The sequence below is a fragment of the Oncorhynchus keta genome, chromosome 23 (genome assembly GCF_023373465.1).
Source record: "Oncorhynchus keta strain PuntledgeMale-10-30-2019 chromosome 23, Oket_V2, whole genome shotgun sequence".
Taxonomy (NCBI): Eukaryota; Metazoa; Chordata; class Actinopteri; order Salmoniformes; family Salmonidae; genus Oncorhynchus; species Oncorhynchus keta.
Genome location: NC_068443.1, coordinates 48,647,427 through 48,671,471, shown reverse-complemented (window position 1 = coordinate 48,671,471; position 24,045 = coordinate 48,647,427). Strand labels below are relative to the sequence as shown.

At 42.0% G+C, this 24,045-nt stretch overlaps 1 protein-coding gene across 1 annotated transcript in view; it reads right to left on the bottom strand.

The window, feature by feature from the left end:
• Window positions 1–11,634: 11,634 nt before the first annotated feature.
• Window positions 11,635–24,045, bottom strand: part of klhl18 (kelch-like family member 18) — a 54,580-nt gene continuing 42,169 nt past the window's right edge. The window contains exons 7-10 of the mRNA XM_035800584.2: window positions 23,626–23,848; window positions 20,603–20,707; window positions 18,552–18,663; window positions 11,635–14,576 (exon numbers count right to left, since the gene is read on the bottom strand). Of these exons, the coding sequence (XP_035656477.1) occupies window positions 14,190–14,576; window positions 18,552–18,663; window positions 20,603–20,707; window positions 23,626–23,848 (827 nt within the window). The 3' untranslated portion in view covers window positions 11,635–14,189. The remainder of the gene's footprint in view (window positions 14,577–18,551; window positions 18,664–20,602; window positions 20,708–23,625; window positions 23,849–24,045) is intronic.

Below are 24,045 nucleotides of genomic sequence, written 5' to 3'. Positions count from 1 at the left end.
CATTAGCTAGTGAGCCAGCCAGCTAATGTTAGCTAGCTAACAGTACACTTTACCTTGACATTAGGTTTATGCAGTTTTACTACACAATACATTTTTTAAAAAGTTTTAAAAGTCGTGTTTGACACAATTACCTAGATATACTCATCAGCTTCAATAGACAGACGCGTGCTATATGGCAGACCAATCCAAACTCATCTCTCGGCGAACCTCTGTTTGATGCTGGCAGCCAATGACAAGATACTGGAATTCATCACTGCTCTGGTTCCTTCGTCAGCGCTGAGGGCTAGCTCTAAGACATGGGCTGTCCAATTCTGCTTCTCAGTTGACTTTGGCTTCACACTGATCCTCTGCTGAAACGATTCTGAGATTGTAAAACCCAAATGAGTTCCTGCAGCATTGATATATGTGACCCACCACTTGGATTCAGTCCTATTTAGCAAAATTGGATTTTTATTTTTTTACATTTGATAAAAGTAGAGACTCCAAGCTATAAAACGATACACTGCAATTGAGGAACAACGAGGAAGTAATTCTGCTTTGAAAGTTGATAAACTTGTAACCCCACTTTTGAGAAAATGGCCTGTGAATGTTTTGGTATACCTACTGGAGAGCTCTTCTTTGTCTACACCCTCTACCCCTTAGCCCCACCCATCTCTTTAAGGATTCACATGTGAGGCCATGTGCTAAACAGAGAGAGTAGTGTAGTAAACAACCAAGGATTAAGACTAAAAGTGGTGAAAGTAATAGCAGAAATACTTTATCTAGTCCTTGGCCTATATCCTAATCTGTTTTTGGTGCAGGTCATGTTGTTCACATTATCGTCTCTGGTAGACACACTAAATCAAATTTAATCCAAGTTTATTTGTCATTAACATCTTTTCCTTACATGTTTTTTTTAATTCAATTTGACTGTCACAAAATGTGTGACTGCAGGATGTAAAATACCCCTAACACCTGGAATGCATTCCAATTAACAGGTGTTAAAAGAACATTTGTGGAATTTCTTTCCTTCTTGATGCTTTTGAGCCAATCAGTTGTGTTGTGACAAGGTAGGGATGGCATACATTGGTAAAAGACCAAGTCCATATTATGGCAAGAATAGGTCAAATAAGCAAAAATAAATGACAATCATTTATCATTTATTTATTTACTTTAAGACATGGTCAGTCAATTTTGAAACTTTCAAGGACCTTGAAAGTTTCTTCAAGTGCCGTCGGGAAAACCATCAAGCGCTATGATGAAACTAGCTCTCCTGAGGACCGCCACAGGAAAGGAAGACCCAGAGTTCTCTGCTGCAGAGGATACAGTGGTTCCTCCTTTAAAAGTTGTGTCATACTGCAGCACACCTTGTGGGCTGCTGCAGCATTCTGTGGCAAGTTATCTAATTGTCAGACATTTTTTTCTGTTAATGCTAGTTTGACCACCAGAGGGCGTCTTTGAGAAGCATTTGATAGTCTTCCATATCGGCATTACCAGAGAATTTAAAACCTTTGTAATAACATAGCTTATGGGATTTATTAAGAAATGTGGGTTAATTAATTAGATTAATATTATGGTGCTTCTATTCTGAGAAAAACTAAAGGATGAAATGGAAAATACGGCGCTGTACAACATGACGGTCGGGAGTAGGCTACAGCATAAGATTGGAGGATTCTAAATTAATATCTAAGGGGCGAACTTTCAGTTGAGCGTACCTGCTCTGTGCCTTCTCTACTTCTCTACCGGAAGTTGATGCTGTTGCTATGCAACCTCTTGCTAGCAAGTTAGCATAACAAATAGTTAGACATTTCTCGACTTAGGTTGTGTTCTTAAATTAAATCTGGAGTTCTGCGCTCATAAATTCAGAGCGTTGTCAGATTGTCAATTTGTAAATTCAGACTGTTTTGCTCTTGGAGCCACACTGGATGTTCAGGCCAAGGAGTAGGGTTGATTTGAACGTTCTGGCCTTACAACGGCAGTCAAGCACCCAAGCTAACGTTGGCTAGCTTGCTAGCTACTTCCAGACATAAAAGAGACTACTCTGACCATTTTACTCGACCTAGCAGAGCTGGTTAACCAGAGCATTGGTGACTGTAACTGTGCTGCTGGAAACAATTTAATTACGCTTTTTTTGCCGACGTTATCTGACACCGGCCATATTTGGCAGGTGTTGAGCGCTTGTAAATGAATTATTCTGCGCTCTGGTACACTCAGACTAGATAGCCAGAGCGAATTTACGAAAGCACCCAAATGTCTATTGAGAATGCACAACGACTATACCATTTAGCTAAGAATGACGGGAATAATCAAGTCAAACATTGGGTAGTTAGATAGCCTATAGTTAATAAACAGTCAAGTTTGATGTTTAACTACGTTAGGTAGATAGCTAACATACCGATACATACTGCTGTAATGATATGCTATGTGGTTCGTAAGGACAGCATAGCTAACACATTGGTAGCGAACGTAACGTGTAAGGTAGCTTATTTGAAAAGTCATTATGTGATGACATTGAGTAGCATGCTACCGCGAGGACGTGCTCTATCGACTCTGGGGCTTGAGCATGTTTTTGGTCCACAGTCCCCCTTCATCGTTACCGCAAATATGGTCTGTGATAGGATTTTTTTTTACACATAGCTCAGCTGTTAGGCTATTCTTTAGTAAAGGTTGAATAGTCTATTGTTCAGCTATTATCCCCCTCCCCAACATGCAACAAATTGTTGTTACTTCCATCTCGTTCCTCGCCCTCTTCCATGCGTCATTCTCCGCCCGAGTGGCTCTTTTGTAGGCGTGCTGGCAGGATATGGCAGCACCTTCGATTGTGCGTCAAGTATTCTGCAAGTATTGTGCAAGTATTCTGCATAGCAAATTTGTATGAAGGTCTCGTTATTTACAGGCAAATTGTTATATGCTATGGAGGTACATTGGTGTCTTTTTGTCGAGAGCAACACCTTTCTTTTCAATAAAAAAAAAATTGTTCTGGAAGAAAATGTTAGGCTTCAAAGTAAAATCAATCAGTGCAATCAAATATGTTGTAATATAGCACAAAACTTTATGCATTTTATTACCCCAAAAATGTATTTGAAAACAAAACTCCAATTTAATTTCGCTATCAACCACCCTCCATTTTGGTCATTTTTTGAGTGTCAGTTTGACTACAACCAATACTGTTCAGCCTTTCTTTCCGACACAAAGGAAGTCATAGTGGACACCTACACAGAAGGACTGTGTGACTGTGGCATCTCAGGTAAGCAGCACTGGGTGTTCTTCTATCCAACTTTTACATAGCTAGTAGTTAGTAGTTAGCAGCTAGTAGTTAGTAGTTAGTAGTTAGTAGTTAGCTCCTACGATTCAGTGTCGGCAGATGGAGTCGGGCAGAAACGGATGGCCTACAAGGTAAATATTGTTATAGTAGAATGAAAAAATTAACTACTTGTATTATGGATATTGTAACATCGTGTGAGGAGTTACTTTGTATAAAAACCCTTGACATCTTTCTCATCAAACCTCCTAAGATTACTTTCTGTGCTGTATTGACGTATCCTGAAAATGACATCTGCTGCTTTAGACTGAACAGTCATATCTCAGTTGTTGTTTTCATATCTACAAAAATGTAGCTATTTTCTTAACTCGAGTGCGAGGTGATCAAGGGGTCGAAAATGTAGATATTGCCAGATGTTCACTGTCTGAGGAACAGGCCATGGATGTCACACCCTGATCTGTTTCACCTGTCCTTGTGATTGCCTCCACCCCCTCCAGGTGTCGCTTATTTTCTCCAGTGTTTTTATCCCTGTGTTTCATGTCTCTCTGTGCCAGTTCGTCTTGTATGTTTCCAAGTCAACCAGCGGTTTTTCCGTTCGCCTGCTTTTTGCATTCTTCTTTTTCTAGTCCTCCCGGTTTTGACCCTTGCCTGTTTCTGGACTTTGTATCTGTCTACCTGACCATTCTGCCTGCCTTGACCATGAGTCTGTCTGCCACTCCGTACCTGCTGGACTCTGATCTGGTTTTGACCTTTTTGCCTTTCCACGACCATTCCCTTGCCTACCCCTTTGGTTAATAAACATTAAGACTCCAACCATCTGCCTCCTGTGTCTGCATTTGGGTCTCGCCTTGTGCCCTGATAGTACGAACTGGTCATGACAGACACAGCAGACTTTGACCAGGTCCGCCAAGCTGTCTTCCTGCAGGGAGCCACCATTGGGAGACATCAGGAGCTGCTACAGGGCCTTTTGGAAGGGCTTAGCTCCTTGACGGAATGCCCGACCATGGGTTAAAAGCTGCTATGGAGTAAATTAGGGCATTAGCTCAGACTGTCTGCCACCTCTGGAGAAAAAAAACCAATCACCCAGTATTTTTTTCCCCTATCTCTGGTGAGTTTGTACAGCCAATCCCAAATTCATGTCAGAGGTGAGAAGTTTGAGTCTCCGGTATCCGGGAGAAAGGCGGCCAGAAACCTGCTTGCCTTACGTCGAATCTCCCGTAGTGTGGCAGTCTACGTGGTGGACTTTCTTTACTTTTATGCACGGATTATCTGAGGTAAAGGATGAGCTAGCTGCTCGGGAACTTCCGGTGGAGCTCAACTCTTATCGGCTTAACAATTCAAAATGGATGCCTAAGGGAACGCAAGAGTGAGAGGTCTGGTCTCGGGCACATGCATGCACCCGATATGCTGTGTTCACATCCTATGGAATCTGGAAGTTTCCGAAGGCAGCTCTTCCGAGAGGAGTCACAGTCACCCGAGCTCTCTCGTGAATCTACGACGGGTGAGTTGGATACTCCTGAGCCTATGCAGTTGGGAAGAACTAGGCTATCAGTTTGGGAGCGCTGACGGAGGACGAATAATAACGGTTGTCTGTACTGTGGAGGGGCAGGAAACCATTGTCTCTAGTGGGTACCAGTACTATGGTGAGTCAGACTGGGAGTTCCCTAATTCCCATCACCCGCACACCCCTTTCTGCTCTTGTGCTGTGGGGAGACCAATCTAAGTCTCTGAGTGCTCATTGACTCGGGCTGATGAATGTCTTATGGATGCCACAATAGCTTCGGAGCTTGGTATTCTCACTCAGCCTCTCTCTGTGCCCATGGATGCTAGGGCACTGGACGGCCACTCTATAGGGGAAGTGCCCCATGGTACTGTGCCTGTTCAATTATGGGTTTCTGGTAACCACAGTGAGACCATACAGTTCCTCCTCATTGCATCTCCCCATATTCCGGGTGTGTTGGGATTTTCCTGGCTACAAAACAACAATCCTGAGATTGACTGGACCACAAGCGCCATCCTGGGTTGGAGTCCTTTTTGCCATTTCCACTGCCTTCAAGCAGCACAGCCTTCCCCAAGTCGTCCTCCTCATGTTAGGTTCCTCTCTCCCACAACTTTGTCTTTCTCTCTGTTAGAGCGGAACGCTTATAGAGAGGTGTGGAGTGCTGTGACATTTTCAGTACTACAACTTGCTACACAGTTGAGGAAGAAGGCTACCTTGACCTGTCATTCTATCCACCTCTTCTGTGTGGGATATGTGTTCCTACCTCGTCTGCGCGGAGATCTGCAGTACTTCGCGTTGGAAGAATCATTGACGTCCCGGGAGAGGTAAACACTGCTGAAGTGTGTAATTATAATGCAGACACAGCATCATTAAAATAATGGAATTTGAAATTTGACTGAAAAAGTGTCTGAAAGTCATACCTGAACCGCACCTTTATTTGCTAAGGAAGAGTAAATGATGAGTGAACATATTCAATGTACAGGCTACAACGTGGGGATCTCGTGCGTGGTAATAACTACAGTACATAGGACTTGCATACTTGGTTCAATAGGCTTCATTAATGCCATTCAGACTTGATGTCAATTCAACAACTATGATAGCTGAGGTTCATAGATTAGTATAAATATTATTTCAGAACCAACAGTTTTAGGGTCCATACACAGATCGGCACATACACATACTGTAGCTAGCTACACAGCCATAGGCATAGTTATTTTTATCCTCTGCTAACAATTTATTTGCTTATTGTGTAGTGAAGTTACTTCAGCTGCATTGCATGGCAAATATAAGCAAGGCAAGCTTTCACAATTGTACATTCAATTAGCAGTAAATGGATTAGCTAGCTAGATTCTTCATATCGACTGTTTCAGAGAGTCGAAAACAGCAGGTCCGGGACAAGGGAACAGGTCATGGTTCCATAGACGCAGGCAGAACAGTTGAAATTGGAGGAGCAGCACCGCCAGGTGGACTGGGCCAGCAAGTAGTCATCAGGCCAGGTAGTCCTGCGGCTTGGTCCTAGGGCTCAGGTCCTCCTCCGAGAGAAAGAGAGAATTAGAGGAGGCATACTTAAATTCACAAAGGACACCGGATAAGACAGGAGAAATATTCCAGATATAACAGACTGACCCTAGCCCCCGACACAAACTATTGCAGCATAAATACTGGAGGCTGAGAGAGGAGGGGTCGGGAGACACTGTGGCCCCGTCTGACGATACCCCAGGACAGGGCCAACCAGGCAGGATATAAGCCCACCCACTTTGACAAAGCACAGCCTCCACGCCACTAGAGGGATATCTTCAACCACCAACTTACAACCTTGAGACAAGGCAGAGTATAGACGAAGATCTCTGCCACAGCACAACCCAAGAGGAGGCGCCAACCCAGACAGGAAGACCATGTCAGTGACTTAACCCACTCAAGTGACGCACCCCTCCTAGGGATGGCATGGAAAAGCATCAGTAAGCCAGTGACTCAGCCCCTGTAATAGGGTTAGTGGCAGAGAATTCCAGTGGAGAGAGGATTCTAGTCAGGATTCTAGCAGCCGTATCTAGCACTAACTGAAGTTTATTTAGTGCTTTATCCAGGTAGCCGGAAAGTAGAGTATTGCAGTAGTCTAACCTAGAAGTAACAAAAGCATGGATACATTTTTCTGCAGAATTTTTGGACAGAAAATGTCAGATTTTTCAATGTTACGTAAATGGAAAAAAGCTTTCCTTGAAACAGTCTTGATGTGTTCGTAAAAAGAGAGCTCAGGGTCCAGAGTAACGCCGAGGTCCTTCACAGTTTTATTTGAGACAACTGTACAACCATTAAGATTAATTGTCAGATTCAACAGAAGATCTCTTTGTTTCTTAGGACCTAGAACAAACATCTCTGTATTGTCCGAGTTTAAAAGTAGTACGTTTGCAGTCATCCACTTCCTTACGTCTGAAACACAGGCTTCCAGCGAGGGCAATTTTGGGACTTCACCATGTTTCATTGAAATGTACAGCTGTGTGTCATCTGCATATTAGTGAAAGTTAACATTGTTTTCAAATTACATCCCCAAGAGGTCAAATATATAGTGAAAACAATAGTGGTCCTAAAACAGAACCTTGAGGAACACCGACATTTACAGGTGATTTGTCAGGACAAACCATTCACAGAGACAAACTGATATATTTCCGACAGATAAGATCTAAACTAGGCCAGAACTTGTCTGTGTAGACCCATTTGGGTTTCCAATCTCTCCAAAAGAATGTGATCGATGGTATCAAAAGCAGCACTAAGGTCTAGGAGCACGAGGACAGATGCAGAGCCTTGGTCTGACGCCATTAAAAGGTAATTTACCACCTTCACAAGTGCAGTCTCAGTTCTATGATGGGGTCTAAAACCAGACTGAAGCATTTCGTATACATTGTTTCTCTTCAGGAAGGCAGTGAGTTGCCGTGCAACAGCCTTTTCTTTTTTTTTGAGGAGATTCGATTTCGGCCGATAGTTTATATTTTCTGGGTCAAGGTTTAGCTTTTTCAAGAGAGGCTTTATTACTGCCACTTTTAGTGAGTTTGGTGTCGTGCGTACGGCCCAGTACATCACTGGGGCAAAGCTTCCTGCCATCCAGGACCTCTATACCTGGAGGTGTCCGAGGAAGGCCCTAAAAATTGTCAAAGACTCCAGCCACCCTAGTCATAGACTGTTCTCTCTGCTACCGCATGTCAAGCTGTACCGGAGCGTGGTGTCTAGGTCCAAGAGGCTTCTTAATAGCTTCTAACCCCCCAAGCCATAAGACTCCTGAACATCTAATCAAATGGCTACCCAGACTATTTGCATCCCCCCCTTTTTTTTACACTGCTGCTACTTTGTTATTATCTATGCATAGTCAAATTATAACTCTACCTATGTGTACATATTACCTCAATTCCTCGACTAACCGGTGCCGCCGCACATTGACTCTGTACCGGTACCCTCTTCAAGTAGCCTCCACATTGACTCTGTACCCTCTTCATGTAGCCTCCACATTGACTCTGTACCGGTACCCTCTTCAAGTAGCCTCCACATTGACTCTGTACCCTCTTCATGTAGCCTCCACATTGACTCTGTACCGGTACCCCCTGTATATAGCCTCCACATTGACTCTGTACCCTCTTCATGTAGCCTCCACATTGACTCTGTACCGGTACCCCCTGTATATAGCCTCCGCATTGACTCTGTACCAGTACCCCCTGTATATAGCCTCCACATTGACTCTGTACTGGTACCCCCTGTATATAGCCTCCGCATTGACTCTGTACCAGTACCCCCTGTATATAGCCTCCACATTGACTCTGTACTGGTACCCCTGTACTGCTGCTCTACCTGTTGTATTCAGCGCATGTGACAAATACAATTTGATTGTGAAGGCTTTCAACACTGTTGACCATTCACTACTAATTTGTAGACTGTCTGAAATTGGCCTGAAAACTATCTGACAGAGAGGACATAATGTGTTTCTTCTGATGGCGTTTCCTTAATGTTACTAAAGATGTCACCCAAGGGTCGTTTTTTTTCTATATAAACAATATTGGTTTGTCTGTACGAAATAATAACCTCCACTTGTATGCAGACAATACTGTTGTGTACTCTTTCAGAACTAATCTGCCTTTTTTGCTTTCCTTTGTTGAGCTGAAATTGGTACTTCATCCAGGTAAAAGTAAGCACATGTTATTTTCCAAAAAGCTTAACAATTGAACGGATTATTTATGCATTGGATGGTGCCCACATTGATCGTGTCTGGGTATCTGGATTGATACAAAGCCATCTTTCAAAAAGCATATTGATGAGGTAGTTAAGAATTTCAAAATGGTCTGTTTCCGTCATAGGAATAGGGCATGCCTTTCATTAAAACCTCTTGAGGCTAGGGGGCAGTATTTTGATGTTTTGATGAAAAACGTGCCCAAAGTAAACTGCCTATTTCTTAGGCCCAGAAGCTAGAATATGCATATAATTGGCAGATCAGGATAGAAAACACTCTAAAGTTTCAAAAACTGTCAAAATATTGTCTGTGAGTATAACAGAACTGATATTGCAAGTGAAAACCTGAGGAAAATCCATCCAGGAAGTGCTGTTTTTCTGAAACCTCTCTTTTCCATTGCAAGCTTGTCCTCCATTTAACCAGCTCGGGAGTTTTATTCCTCTGCTGGTAGTGTGACTACAGCTCAAGCTCATTACCATAACGCAGAATGCGCAAAAATATTCCTAAAAATATTTAACCTCCACACATTAACAAGTAAAATAGCTCAAATGAAAGATAAACAAGTTGTTTATCTAGCCAGCAAGTCAGATTTCTAAAATGTTTTACGGCGAAAACATAGCACATATTTATGTCAAACCACCACCGCAGACATAGCTCATTAGCATAGCCAAGTAGGAAAAAATATGCAATCAACAAACGCAGGATTAAAAGAAAAATAATTTCACTAACCTTTTGAAATCTTCATCAGATGACAGTAATATAACATGTTACACAGTACATTCATTTTTTTCAATAATATGCTATATATATCCATAAATCTCTGTTTACAATGATGCATCGTTCAAAAAATGCTACCCAAATGTCCTGAGAAATGACGATAGCCCCGGCAGATAACGTCAGCTAACAAGGAATACACATCATAAACTTTGACTAAATATGCATGTTTTACATATGTATAGCAAGATACACTTCTTCTAAATGCAATTGCATTGTTACATTTAATTTTAACGTTACATTTTGCGTTCACTAGACTATAATATGGAGTCGGCGCTCCCACAGTAGCATAATGACTCCTCTATCTTGGAGTCGACAGAAACCCAAAATGAATACATTAAATATTCCCTTACCTTTGTTATTCTTCCATCAAACGACCTGTAAGGGATTATACTCACCAAATTAGCGTTCAGTTTTCAAGTCTGCGTCTTTCGGTTCTCAAAATAGCCTGATTTTGGTAAAAATGTAGTCAAAATTGAAGTGGTTGCGCACCAAAACTTCGAAAGAATATATAATATGTCGAGTAAACTTGTCAAACTAACTTCATAATCAAGCTTTAACATGTTATAAAGGTGTACAGAAATTTTGAGAACAAACAGAAACACAAGCACTGTTCAATCGATCTTGGAAAAGAGAGAGGACTTGACCATTGCGCACAGGTTTTTTTGAGTGACTGAGAGCTTACCGCGTGCTCAAACTCTCCCGAGCGGGCGATTCTGAACACGTGGAGACTCTTCCGGGTGCTGTGACTGTTTGGAAAGGGTGTTTGCGATGAGGTCAAAGGTGACCCAACTTTTCAGATGAGAAGAGATATTTTGGGAAAATGCAGATTTTGAGAGTTCTGCTATACATAGAGACATAATTTAAACGGTTTTAAAAGCTTTAGAGTGTTTTCTATTCGATAATATTTTTTATTTGCATATATTAGCAACTTTTGACAAAAATGTATCATGTTTTATATGGGTACCCAAATCCTCCAGAAGGGGCAGTAAACCGTGGTATCCTGAACAGGTTAAAGGGATATCAACCAGGATAATTTCCCTATGGCTTCCACAAGGTGTGAACAGTCTTTAGACATGGTTTCAGGCTATTATTCTGAAAAAAATGAGCGGGAATGATCACATCGCGTCAGTGGATAGCCAGATGTCCTCAGATTTGTGCATGCGTGCGCCACTGGAGCGAGACCTTTTCTTTCTCTCTTCTATTGAAAAGGCTCCTGTCCGGTTGAAATATTATCAATAATTTATTGTAAAAACATAATTTATTGTAAAAAACGTTTCACAAGTTTCTACGAACTTTACGGATACTATTTGGAATTTTCGTGTACCCGTCCTGACCACACGAGACTGGATTACTAAACAAAACGCGCCAACCAAATGGAGGTTTTTGGATATAACGAGAATCTTTATCGAAGAAAATGAACATTTATTGTGTAACTGGGAGTCTCGTGAGTGCAAACATACAGAGATCATCAAAGGTAAGCGATTAATTTGATTGCTTTTCTGACTTTCGTGACCAATCTACTTTGCTGCTAGCTGTTTGTAATGTTTGTAATGTTTTGTCTGCTGAGAGCTGTCCTCACATAATCACATGGTTTGCTTTCACCATATAGCCTTTTTGAAATCTGACATGCCAGGTGGATTTAACAACAAGCTAAACTGTGTTTTTGTGGTGTCGCACTTGTGATTTCATGAACATTAAATATTTTTTGTAATTTAATTTGAATTTGGCGCTCTGCAATTCGCAGGATGTTGACGAAAATGATCCCGCTGAAAGGGATCTGTGCGCCAAGAGGTTTTAATAGCAGAAAACAAAAAAACATTCAGTTGACATTCATACCGGTTATAGATTATGGTGATATCGTCTATATGAATGCGGCTCCCACTGTATTGAAACCATTGGACGCAGTTACTCATAGCGCACTGCGCTTTATTTACAGGTGACAGGTTCCGTACATATCACTGCTTTCTGTATCAGAAGGTAAGCTGGAACCTCTTTGAATACTCAGATCAACGCATTGCAATATTTGTGTTTATAAAGCTGTCTTACACAAACATCTGCCGTACCTTACTTCATCGTAACCTAAAGATGTACGAGCTACCAGACCCGGTCTCAGATATGGCTAACTCTGGAGAGCCCTTCGGTGTCCACTAAGTTAGGTAGATCTGCATTTAGTTTATTGGCACCTTACTTGTGGAATGATCTCCAGAACTCTCTAAGGTTGGATGTTTTGGTGCCACTAGAGCAGTTCAGACAACTGGTTGATTTACCTTTTTACTGAGGAATGTGTTTGTTTTTCCATGATCGTGTTTTGTAAGTTACTTGTACATTTGGTATGTTTTTATTGCGTTGCAATTGTAAATATTGGGAATTCATATGATTGTGTGCAGTGCTCCCTTATAAAGAGGCCATGGTCTCAATGGGATGTCCCTGTTTATATATATTTTTTAAAAATGTCTGCAACTCAAATTTGCACCAATTGTAATGGTTTTGAATGCCCTACTAACGGATAGAATCCTACATTCTCCCAAAATGCTAGTCAGATTATTCTATACGTTGCTAAATGAACTGCTAACGAATTCATAAACAGTTTGGAGGAAAGAACACCCTAGGGAAGTCATTAAAAAAAATCACTATCCCTTCAAGCTTACATATGTGTGATAGTAGTACTAATCATAAAGTTAAGAATCAAGAAACAACAAAAGAATGCACTAATAAATACAATTTGTAGCCTGGGACCGGACAGTACCAAGTGAAGAGCAGTAAGAATACCGCCAACATAATAATGCCAAAAAATATATATATATATAAAATGTGTGTGTAATATATTACCAGAACATCAGCAGAAATAAGCTAAACATCAACATGTCAAAAGTTCACAGTAAATTAATCCCAAATGAAAGTTATTTAAATCGTGACAAATGCAGCAGATAAAGTCTGACAAACAAGTCTATAAAGCAATACTACAGCTCACTGTACAATCCATTTTTTCAATTACATGACACAATACCTCATTCCTAAAATAGGTTTGCCACTGTTGTTCCAAGGGAAGGGCAAGCTCCCACACAACGTTACCAGTGGCAGATGCAAAACATATATATATAAAAATCAGAATGTTACTGGAATGCTCCCTAAATGTGCTGGACAGTCTGCTTTTGACATATTCAATATTTTGGGGTAATAAAGCATAACATTTGCAGCTAGATCGTCGCTATGCATCGTCTCCACTCTTCAAAAGCACACTTTGTCATTTTTTTTAGCCACTTAAGTTCTCCCATACTATTTTATAATAAAAGATGAAATTGCACTTTGAGCAGTGGTGCGTTCAACAAGGGTTCTGTTTGCGATGAACACGTTACTTAGTAACAATTTCAGTTGAACGATTTTGAATGAAAGTTAAGGTGAAACATTAAAAAGCTAAATGTTTGCAAGGATTACCATGACAGTTTAGCAATGAGAATCAAACTGAAAATGACTTTCCTATTCCTACTACATGTAATAGAAAGCCTAGGTGGTGGCAGTTTAGACTCGAAACAGATATTTCACATTCGCAGCACACTACCACCTTCTCACACTGTTAGCGAACTTTCGCAGCTAACAGAAGACAAATGGAATATGTTAGCAAACTATTTCCTCTGTTGAACGCACCTCATGCGTTGTTCATTTATGTTTAAACAATTTGAAGGGTTATCAAGTTGCTACACAACTTGGTGTTGTGGCATCGTAATGCAATCAACCGGAAGACAGTTCTTCAGTTCCCTTTTGCTAAGATCCTTGTTGGGAAAACAGTTCCCACAACCAAAGGGCAAGGAGTTATGGTGGTCAGTTACTTTATAATAATATTCATAAGCAAATGATCCCAATCAAAATAATACATATTTTCCCAAAACACAAAGAAATTCACCAACATTGTGAAACCTGTACCATATTATGAAACCATGACAAGGCTTCCAGATCAGATAGTGCAACTCAATCCTCAGTACAATGGTGCAGACATTGACAGTGACAGTAACATTCGGGACCGATTCTGGTATGAAGTATCACTTTAAGGTTGTAAATTCTGATGCACATATCATACGATACAAGTCCACACTTGTCCTGCTATTCATTCATCGCTCTCTTAATCTACAAGTTAATTTATTGTCGCTCCTCCCAAATAGGAGCTTAGAGCCTAATGGTCAGGGCAGTTACCTCCGGCCATCCCAAAACCCCAGCCTCTGTATCCCTACAACCTACGCAACTGAATCCCAACATGTGTTTACTCATGTACTAATGCCCTATGAACGTTCTCATTATAAACCTTTCAATGGTAAATTGGCTAAACCAGACTTAAATAAATCAAATGGTTTGAACTGTGGTACCCGGTATACAGAAACATACATTTATACCTTTTTCTTGTTAATTGATTTAAAAATTAATTTACAAAAATCTAAAAGTCTTTGGGCTTTTGGGGATGGTAGGGGTCAAGCAGGCTGAAGGGGTATACAACCAACACCCACCCCACCCTCGTGGCACACCATGGGTGCCATGAATGTCCAGCGGTTGGTCTCAGCGTCGTACATCTCTACAGAGCTCAGGTTGGATTGTCCGTCATAGCCACCCACGGAGTAAAGCCTGCCACAGTTTGCCACCAGCGAGACTCTGCTGCGCCGTGTGTTCATGGCCACCAGGTGGCTCCATTGGTCTGCCACTGAGCTGTACACCTCGGCCCCGCTGAGGAACCCGGAACCATCATAACCCCCGGCCACATAGAGCTGGCTGCCAAGGGCTGCAGCGCCGTGGCGACAGCGCTTGTTCATCATGCCAGCAACGGGGTGCCAAAGAGCTGTGTGCTGGTTGTAGTACTCCACCTACAGGATGGGAGGGGTCATTAGTCAATTCTCTTTCAGTGTCTAATGCATTTTAAAGGGTATGTTCACGGTTTAAGAGATTAAGGACTTTTTACCATTGAAATAAATTAATTAAAAATCCTACAATGTGATTTTCTGTTTTTTTTTTCTTTCTCATTTTGTCTGTCAGTGTAAGTGTACCTATGATGAAAATTACCGGCCTCTCATCTTTTTAAGTGGGAGAACATGCACAATTGGTGGCTGATTAAATACACTGCTCAAAAAAATAAAGGGAACACTAAAATAACACATCCTAGATCTGAATGAATGAAATATTCTTATTAAATACTTGTTTCTTTACATAGTTGAATGTGCCGACAACAAAATCACACAAAAATGATCAATGGAAATCAAATTTATCAACCCATGGAGGTCTGGATTTGGAGTCACACAAAATTAAAGTGGAAAACCACACTACAGGCTGATCCAACTTTGATGTAATGCCCTTAAAACAAGTCAAAATGAGGCTCAGTAGTGTGTGTAGCCTCCACGTGCCTGTATGGCGGATGGTCTCCTGAGGGATCTCCTCCCGGACCTGGACTAAAGCATCCGCCAACTCCTGGACAGTCTGTGGTGCAACATGGCGTTGGTGGATGGAGCGAGACATGATGTTCCAGATGTGCTCAATTGGATTCAGGTCTGGGGAACGGGCGGGCCAGTCCATAGCATCAATGCCTTCCTCTTGCAGGAACTGCTGACACACTCCAGCCACATGAGGTCTAGCATTGTCTTGCATTAGGAGGAACCCAGGGCCAACCGCACCAGCATATGGTCTCACAAGGGGTCTGAGGATCTCATCTCGGTACTTAATGGCAGTCAGGCTATCTCTGGCGAGCACACGGAGGGCTGTGCGGCCCCCCAAAGAAATGCCACCCCACACCATGACTGACCCACCGCCAAACCGGTCATGCTGGAGGATGTTGCAGGCAGCAGAACGTTCTCCACGGCGTCTCCAGACTCTGTCACGTGTGCCCAGTGTGAACCTGCTTTCATCTGTGAAGAGCACAGGGCGCCAGTGGCGAATTTGCCAATCTTGGTGTTCTCCGGCAAATGCCAAACGTCCTGCACGGTGTTGGGCTGGAAGCACAACCCCCACCTGTGGACGTCGGGCCCTCAGTCTGTTTCTGACCGTTTGAGCAGACACATGCACATTTGTGGCCTGCTGGAGGTCATTTTGCAGTGCTCTGGCAGTGCTCCTCCTGCTCCTCCTTGCACAAAGGCGGAGGTAGCGGTCCTGCTGCTGGGTTGTTGCTCTCCTACGGCCTCCTCCACGTCTCCTGATGTACTGGCCTGTCTCCTGGTAGCGCCTCCATGCTCTGGACACTACGCTGACAGACACAGCAAACCTTCTAGCCACAGCTCGCATTGATGTGCCATCCTGGATGAGCTGCACGACCTGAGCCACTTGTGTGGGTTGTAGACTCAGTCTCATGCTACCACTAGAGTGAAAGCACCGCCAGCATTCTAAAGTGACCAAAACATCAGCCAGGAAGCATAGGAACTGAGAAGTGGTTTGTGGTCACCACCTGCAGAACCACTCCTTTATTGGGGGTGTCTTGCTAATTGCCTATAATTTCCACCTGTTGTCTATTCCATTTGCAGTGTGATTGACTTGGATTTACATGTTGTTTAAGTGTTCCCTTTATTTTTTTGAGCAGTGTACTTTTTTTGCCCCACTGTATACAGTACCTACTGAAAGTCTTCACATCTTTTGCACAGTTTTCACATTTTGCTCCCTTCCTTTAATATCTAGAAATGCATAAATTGTGATTTTTCCCCACTGATCAACGCAACCTACTGCACACTTTAAAAGTTCCACAAAAAAAGGTATAATTGTGTATTATATTAAGCGTAGCATCTTCACACCCTAGCTGATACTTAGTGGAAGCACCTTCGGCAGCAAATACAGCTGTGAATAATTGTTATTTGTTTCCACCAATATTGCACAACTTTTGGGGCAATATCTATCCATCATTCTCAGCAAAATTGCTCAATCTCAGTCAAATTGGTTGGGAATCATTGATGGACTGCAATATGTTAGTATTGTCTTTGATTTTCAACCAGTTTTACATTTTTATATTATTTTTTACCTTTATTTAACTAGGCAAGTCAGTTAAGAACAAATTCTTATTTTCAATGACGGCCTAGGAACAGTGGGTTCAGGGGCAGAACGACAGATTTGTACCTTGTCAGCATGAGGATTTGAACTTGCAACCTTCCGGTTACTAGTCCAACGCTCTAACCACTATGCTACCCTGCCGCTCTCAGGGCTGAGACTAGACATATTTTGTGAAAATGTTTGTTCCTGATCTTAAGATGTACCACAGCAAGGAGTGCGAAGGCCTACATTATGTAATCCAAAATTCTTAATTTCATTTTCAAGTAAGTTGTGTTGATCTGAAGAAAAATATTGAATCCTTTTTTTTTTAGATTTAAAGGGGCCATACGTGGCACATTTCCCACCTGCAAATGGCGCCTAATAGACCTAATCCTCTCCTGTTCATCTACCTTAGTCCTGTCAGCAATGTGCAGGTTGTATGTCAAATAGTGCCTAATAGACCTAATCCTCTCCTGTTCATCTACCTTAGTCCTGTCAGCAATGTGTAGGTTGTATGTCAAATAGACCTAATAGACCTAATCCTCTCCTGTTCATCTACCTTAGTCCTGTCAGCAATGTGCAGGTTGTATGTCAAATAGTGGCTAATAGACCTAATCCTCTCCTGTTCATCTACCTTAGTCCTGTCAGCAATGTGCAGGTTGTATGTCAAATAGTGCCTAATAGACCTAATCCTCTCCTGTTCATCTACCTTAGTCCTGTCAGCAATGTGCAGGTTGTATGTCAAATAGTGGCTAATAGACCTAATCCTCTCCTGTTCATCTACCTTAGTCCTGTCAGCAATGTGCAGGTTGTATGTCAAATAGTGCCTAATAGACCTAATCCTCTCCTGTTCATCTACCTTAGTCCTGTCAGCAATGTGCAGGTTGTATGTCAAATAGTGCCTAATAGACCTAATCCTCTCCTGTTCATCTAGTCCTTCAGCAAGTCAGGTTGTATGTCAAATGGCGCCTAATAGACCTAATCCTCTCCTGTTCATCTACCTCAGCAATGTGCAGGTTGTATGTCAAATAGTGCCTAATAGACCTAATCCTCTCCTGTTCATCTACCTTAGTCCTGTCAGCAATGTGCAGGTTGTATGTCAAATGGCGCCTAATAGACCTAATCCTCTCCTGTTCATCTTCAATCAGGTTGTATGTCAAATAGTGCCTAATAGACCTAATCCTCTCCTGTTCATCTACCTTAGTCCTGTCAGCAATGTGCAGGTTGTATGTCAAATAGTGCCTAATCCTCTCCTGTTCCTCTACCTTAGTCCTGTCAGCAATGTGCAGGTTGTATGTCAAATAGTGCCTAATAGACCTAATCTCTCCTGTTCATCTACCTTAGTCCTGTCAGCAATGTGCAGGTTGTATGTCAAATAGTGCCTAATAGACCTAATCCTCTCCTGTTCATCTACCTTAGTCCTGTCAGCAATGTGCAGGTTGTATGTCAAATAGTGCCTAATAGACCTAATCCTCTCCTGTTCATCTACCTTAGTCCTGTCAGCAATGTGCAGGTTGTATGTCAAATAGTGCCTAATAGACCTAATCCTCTCCTGTTCATCTACCTTAGTCCTGTCAGCAATGTGCAGGTTGTATGTCAAATAGTGCCTAATAGACCTAATCCTCTCCTGTTCATCTACCTTAGTCCTGTCAGCAATGTGCAGGTTGTATGTCAAATAGTGCCTAATAGACCTAATCCTCTCCTGTTCATCTACCTTAGTCCTGTCAGCAATGTGCAGGTTGTATGTCAAATAGTGCCTAATAGACCTAATCCTCTCCTGTTCATCTACCTTAGTCCTGTCAGCAATGTGCAGGTTGTATGTCAAATGGCATCCTTACCGTATTGAAGATCTGTAAACCGTCATGGCCACCAGATACAAAAATCCTTCCATCAAAAACAGTCACCCCTGCTGCACTGCGACTTGCACTCATCTCTGTCATTACTGTCCACCTGCACGAGTGTATAAGGAAAAGCAGGCTTTAATGTTGATACAGATGGGCTACACCTTTTCACTTAATATAAGTCGCACTGTAACAACATATTGATTTGCAACAACTAATTATTGAAGACAAAAATTGAAATTAAGCAATTCTATTTCCTGGATACATTTGAAAAATAGTTGTACATACTTGATATGTGTGATGTGATATGATCTAAAGTAATGGTTTTGGATAGAACTGGATAAGTGTAAGCAAGTAAAACACAGCAGAAATACTCAAAATGAATGTTACAAAATATGACATTAGCAATAAAAATGTATATATAAAAAAACGTTTACATTCCTCCACAACCAAGCTCAGAATTAAAAAGGTAGAGTCGGCAGGGCTCCCGAGTGGCGCAAGGCACTGCAACTCAGTGCAAGAGGTGTCACTACAGTCCCTGGTTCGAATCCGGCCGTGATTGGGAGTCCCATAGGGAGGCGCACAATTGGCCCAGCGTCGTCCGGGTTTGGCCGGGGTCGGCAGTCATTGTAAATAAGACTTGCCTAGTTAAATAAAAGGTTTAAATAATAATAAAATGTGTTTTACTGAGTGTACAAAACATTAAGGCCACCTGCTCTTTCCATGACAGACTGACCAGGTGAATCCAGGTCAAAGCTATGATCCCGTATTAATGGCAGTTGTTAAATCCACTTCAATCTGTGTAGATGAAGGGGAGGAGACAGGTTCATGAAGGATTCTTAAACCTTCAGATAATTGAGACATGGATTGTGTATGTGTGCCATTCAAAGGGTGAATGGGCAAAACAAACGGGATATGTTAGTAGGTGCCAGGCGCACCGGTTTGCCAAGAACTGCAACGCTGCTGGGTTTTTCACGCTCAACAGTTTCCCAATGTGCATGAAGAACGGTCCACCACCCAAAGGACATCCAGCCAACATTGGCGTCAACACGATCCAGCATCCCTGTGGAGCGCTTTCAACACCTTGTAGAGTCCATGCCCTGACGAATTGAGGCTGTTCTGAGGACAAAAAGGGGTTGCAATGCAATATTAGGTGTTACTAATATTTAAGCATTCCTAATGTTTTGTTCACTCAGTGTTCGATTACATTAATGTCAATTAAGGGTCAAATGTGGAAGGAAGTAGCTCCATCTTCTCCTTCAAAGGGGGGGATTGTTGCTGTACGGCAGACACCTATCCGGAGTGGTGCAGTAGTCTAAGACACCGCATCTCAGTGCGAATCCAGGCTGCATCACTCCCAGTCGTGATTGGTCGTCCCCGTGGGGCGGCGCACAATTGGCCCGGCGTCGTCCGGATTCAGCCGGTGTAGGCCGTGATTGTAAATAAGAATCCGACTTGCCTAGTTAAGTAAAGGTTACATTTAAAAATCCAATCCTCACAGATCGCCACAAGTACAATGGGAGTAGGGGCGAGGTCAGTGATACGTAAATGGCAGCCTATTAAAATAATTTTAGAATGTCATACAAAAGTATTACTGTGTGTGAACTTTCAAATGCATTCTGTCATTACTAAATATGCAATGCGATAGGTATTTTAATTACATTTTTTTTAAACACAAAAAACATTGAATTAATAAAATATTTGAATTGATCGTCTTCCTCAAATGAAGGGGATGATGACGTAATGTTTGCGAGAGAGAGGGAATCTGATTTAATTGGTCCTCAACTCACGGCTCAAAAATCATCCAGGATAAACTGAGCTAGCCTGCCCCGGAGCAGGTTAGTTCTGAAGCATTTGTTGCCATAGAAATATACCTGGCTAAAAGGTGAGCCACTTTCATGGTACCGATTATCCCGAGTGGAACTCAGAGTTGACCAAAGTTACCTCACCAACTCCTCAAACCAGGTACGTAGTATACCCTCTGGTCTAGCTTGACTGGGAATTCAGGGAGTCAAAGTAAAATAAATCACATAGGAAATGTACAGAACCTGTTGGCTTCTGGAGAGTAGCACTCTACTGAGTTGAGTGAGGATTTGCCATCATAGCCCCCGCACACATAGATATGTCCGTCAACCACCACTGTTCCCATTGCACTGCATTCGGAGAGATGGAGAAAGGGGAACGAGAATAAACACAACACAACGTGTTTTTGCAGACCCATCATCTGGATCAAGAAGCTCCTGTCTATTTAACTAAACCATAGAATATACAGTAACAGTCAAAAGTTTGGACACACCTACTCATTCAAGGCTTTTTCTTTATTTTTACTATTTTCTACATTATAGAATAATAGTGAAGACATCAAACTATGATGTAGTAACCAAAATAGTGTTAAACAAATCAAAATATATTTGAGATTCGTCAAACAGCCACCCGTTGCCTTGATGACAGCTTTAGACACTCTTGGCATTCTCTCAACCAGCTTCACCAGGAATGCTTTTCCAACAGTCTTGAAGGAGTTCCCACATATGCTGAGCACTTGTTTGTTGGCTGCTTTTCCATCACTCTGAGGTCAAATTCATCCCAAAACATCTCAATTGGGTTGAGGTCAGGTGATTGTGGAGGCCAGGTCATCTGACGCAGCACTCCATCACTCTCCTCCTTGGTCAAAATAGCCCGTACACAGCCTGGGCCATTGTCCTGTTGAAAAACAAATCATAGCCCTCTAAGCGCAGATGGGATGGCGTATCGCTGCAGAATGCTGTGGTAGCCATGCTGGGTAAGTGTGCTTTGAAATCTAAATAAAATCACTTACAGTATCGCTAGCAAAGAACCATCACACCTCCTCCTCCATGCTTCACGCTGGGAACCACAGATACAGAGATCATCTGTTCACCTACTCTGCGTCTCACAAAGACATGGCAGTTGGACTGCAGACCAAAGGACAGATTTCACGCGTCTAATTTACATTTGCTCATTTTTCTTGGCCCTTCTTATTGGTGTCCTTTAATACTGGTTTCTTTGCAGCAATTCGACCACAAAAGCCTGATTCACGCAGTCTCCCCTGAACAGTTGATGTTGAGATGTCTGTTACTTGAACTCTGTGAAGCATTTATTTTGGCTGCAATTTCTGAGGCTGGTAACGCTAATGAACTTATCCTCTGCAGCAGAGGTAACTGTCTTCCTTTCCTGTGGCGGTCTTCATGAGAGCCAGTTTCTTCATAGCGCATGAACTTTCAAAGTTCTTGACAATTTCTGATTTGACTGACCATCATGTCTCAAACTTCTCCTTGCTTATTTGAGCTGTTCTTGCCATAATATGGACCTTGTCACAACACAACTGATTGGCTCAAAAGCATTAAAAAGGAAAGAAATTCCACAAATAAACTTTTAACAAGGCACACCTGTTAATTGAAATGCATTCCAGGTGACTACCTCTAAAGCTTATAAACAGCGTTTCAAAACTGTTTTATAATATCTAGAAAAAATATAAACGCAACATGCAACAATTAAAATGATTTTACTGAGTTACAGTTCTTATGAGGAAATCAGTCAATTGAAATAAATTCATTAAGCCCTACTCTATCGATTTCACTTGAATAAGCCAGAGCATAGCCATGGATGGGCCTTGGAGGGCATAGGCCCACCCACTGGGGAGCAAGGCCCAGCCACTGGGGAGCCAGGCCCAGCCACTGGGGAGCCAGGCCCAGCCACTGGGGAGCCAGGCCCAGCCACTGTGGAGCCTGGCCCAGCCACTGTGGAGCCTGGCCCAGCCACTGGGGAGCCAGGCCCACCCACTGGGGAGCCAGGCCCAGCCACTGGGGAGCCAGGCCCAGCCACTGGGGAGCCAGGCCCACCCACTGGGGAGCCAGGCCCAGCCAATCAGAATGAGTTTTTCCCAACAAAATGGCTTTATTACAGACAGAAATTCTCCTCAGTTGTCTGGGTGGCTGGTCTCAGACAATCCTGCAGGTGAAGAAGCCCGGCTGTGGAGGTCCTGGGCTGGCGTGGTTACACGTGGTCTGCGGTTGTGAGGCCGGTTGGATGTAATACCAAATTCTCTAAAACGACATTGGAGGTAGCTTATGGTAGAGAAATGAACAATCTGGTGTACATCCCTGCAGTCAGAATGCCAGCCTTCCAAGAGAAAATACGCCTTTTGTGTGTATGGAACATTTCTGGGATCTTTTATTTCTGCCCTTGAAAAATCAATTATCTAAAATATTTGAGTTATTTTCACATACAGTTGCGGACAAATATATTGGAAACCTTGCATTTTTCTTAAATAAATTGAAATTTATAAAAACTTGCCCCCACACAGTATTAGATCTTCAACATTACAGAATTATTTAAAAATAAATTGTACTTAAGTTACCAAATGTTTAATTTGGAAAAGAAACAAAAATGGCATGCTCATAATTATTAACATGGACGTTAAAAGGTACATTTTTTTGTAATGTTTTTCAAAATTAACGAGAAAATATCAAATAGTTTGACAACCCTATGCAATCGTGCGGCATTACATGAAGGCCAATCATGGCTCAGCCTCTACCAAGAAATTCTGGGAAATGTAGAAAGTTTCTTTCCTCCAGAGGTGGCAATATGGTGAGGAAATTGTTAAGAGAGGCACTTTTGGATCGAATGCTTAGATTACATGGAGCCAAAATGTCTCCTTTCTTGGATCGAATGCTTAGATTTACATGGAGCCAAAATGTCTCCTTTCTTGGATCGAATGCTTAGATTACATGGAGCCAAAATGTCTGAATGAACCTTTTTTGTAAACACATTTTTCTTTGTTAGTTTATTTCTCTGTCTTTTGTTATTCAAGTTTAATGTATGTGTAGGAATTTTCAATCTTGAATAACCTTTGAGCACCTATCTCCTGAATGTTTTGTTATTCAGGTTCAAAAAGTCAATTACTGACTACTTTCTACCATGGACAAACATTTAATGGAAAGTTTCATTGAAAATCAAAAGGGGTGCAGTCAAAGTGATTGAATGAATATCAAACAACCCTAAATTATTTATATATAATTAATAATAATAATAATAATTAGAAAGACATTCTCACCTGCGTTGACTGTTCATGCTAGCAATACATGTCCAAGTATCCGTTTCTGGGTTATAGACCTCCACTGTGCTTAGCCGTGATTGTCCATCATATCCACCGATTGCGTAAAGTAACCCATTGACAACTGCCACACCCACTCGACTTCGAGCTGTACTCATTGGCTGACAGCGTTCCCAGCAATTTCCAATTGGGTCAAATACTTCAACTACAGTCAATGAGTCACCTGGATGATTAAAACAAAAAAAAAACATGCACAACATTTAAACAAAAATAAACAAGTTAGGGTGTAACGATTAACTTAGTCCATGATTTGATTTGAACCTCAGTTTTCGGGTCACGGTTTCAATAACTTCCAATGGCTTGTGTACTGATATTTGGGTCATTCCACAAAGAGTGCCTTTTGAGTCCCTTTGATATTTT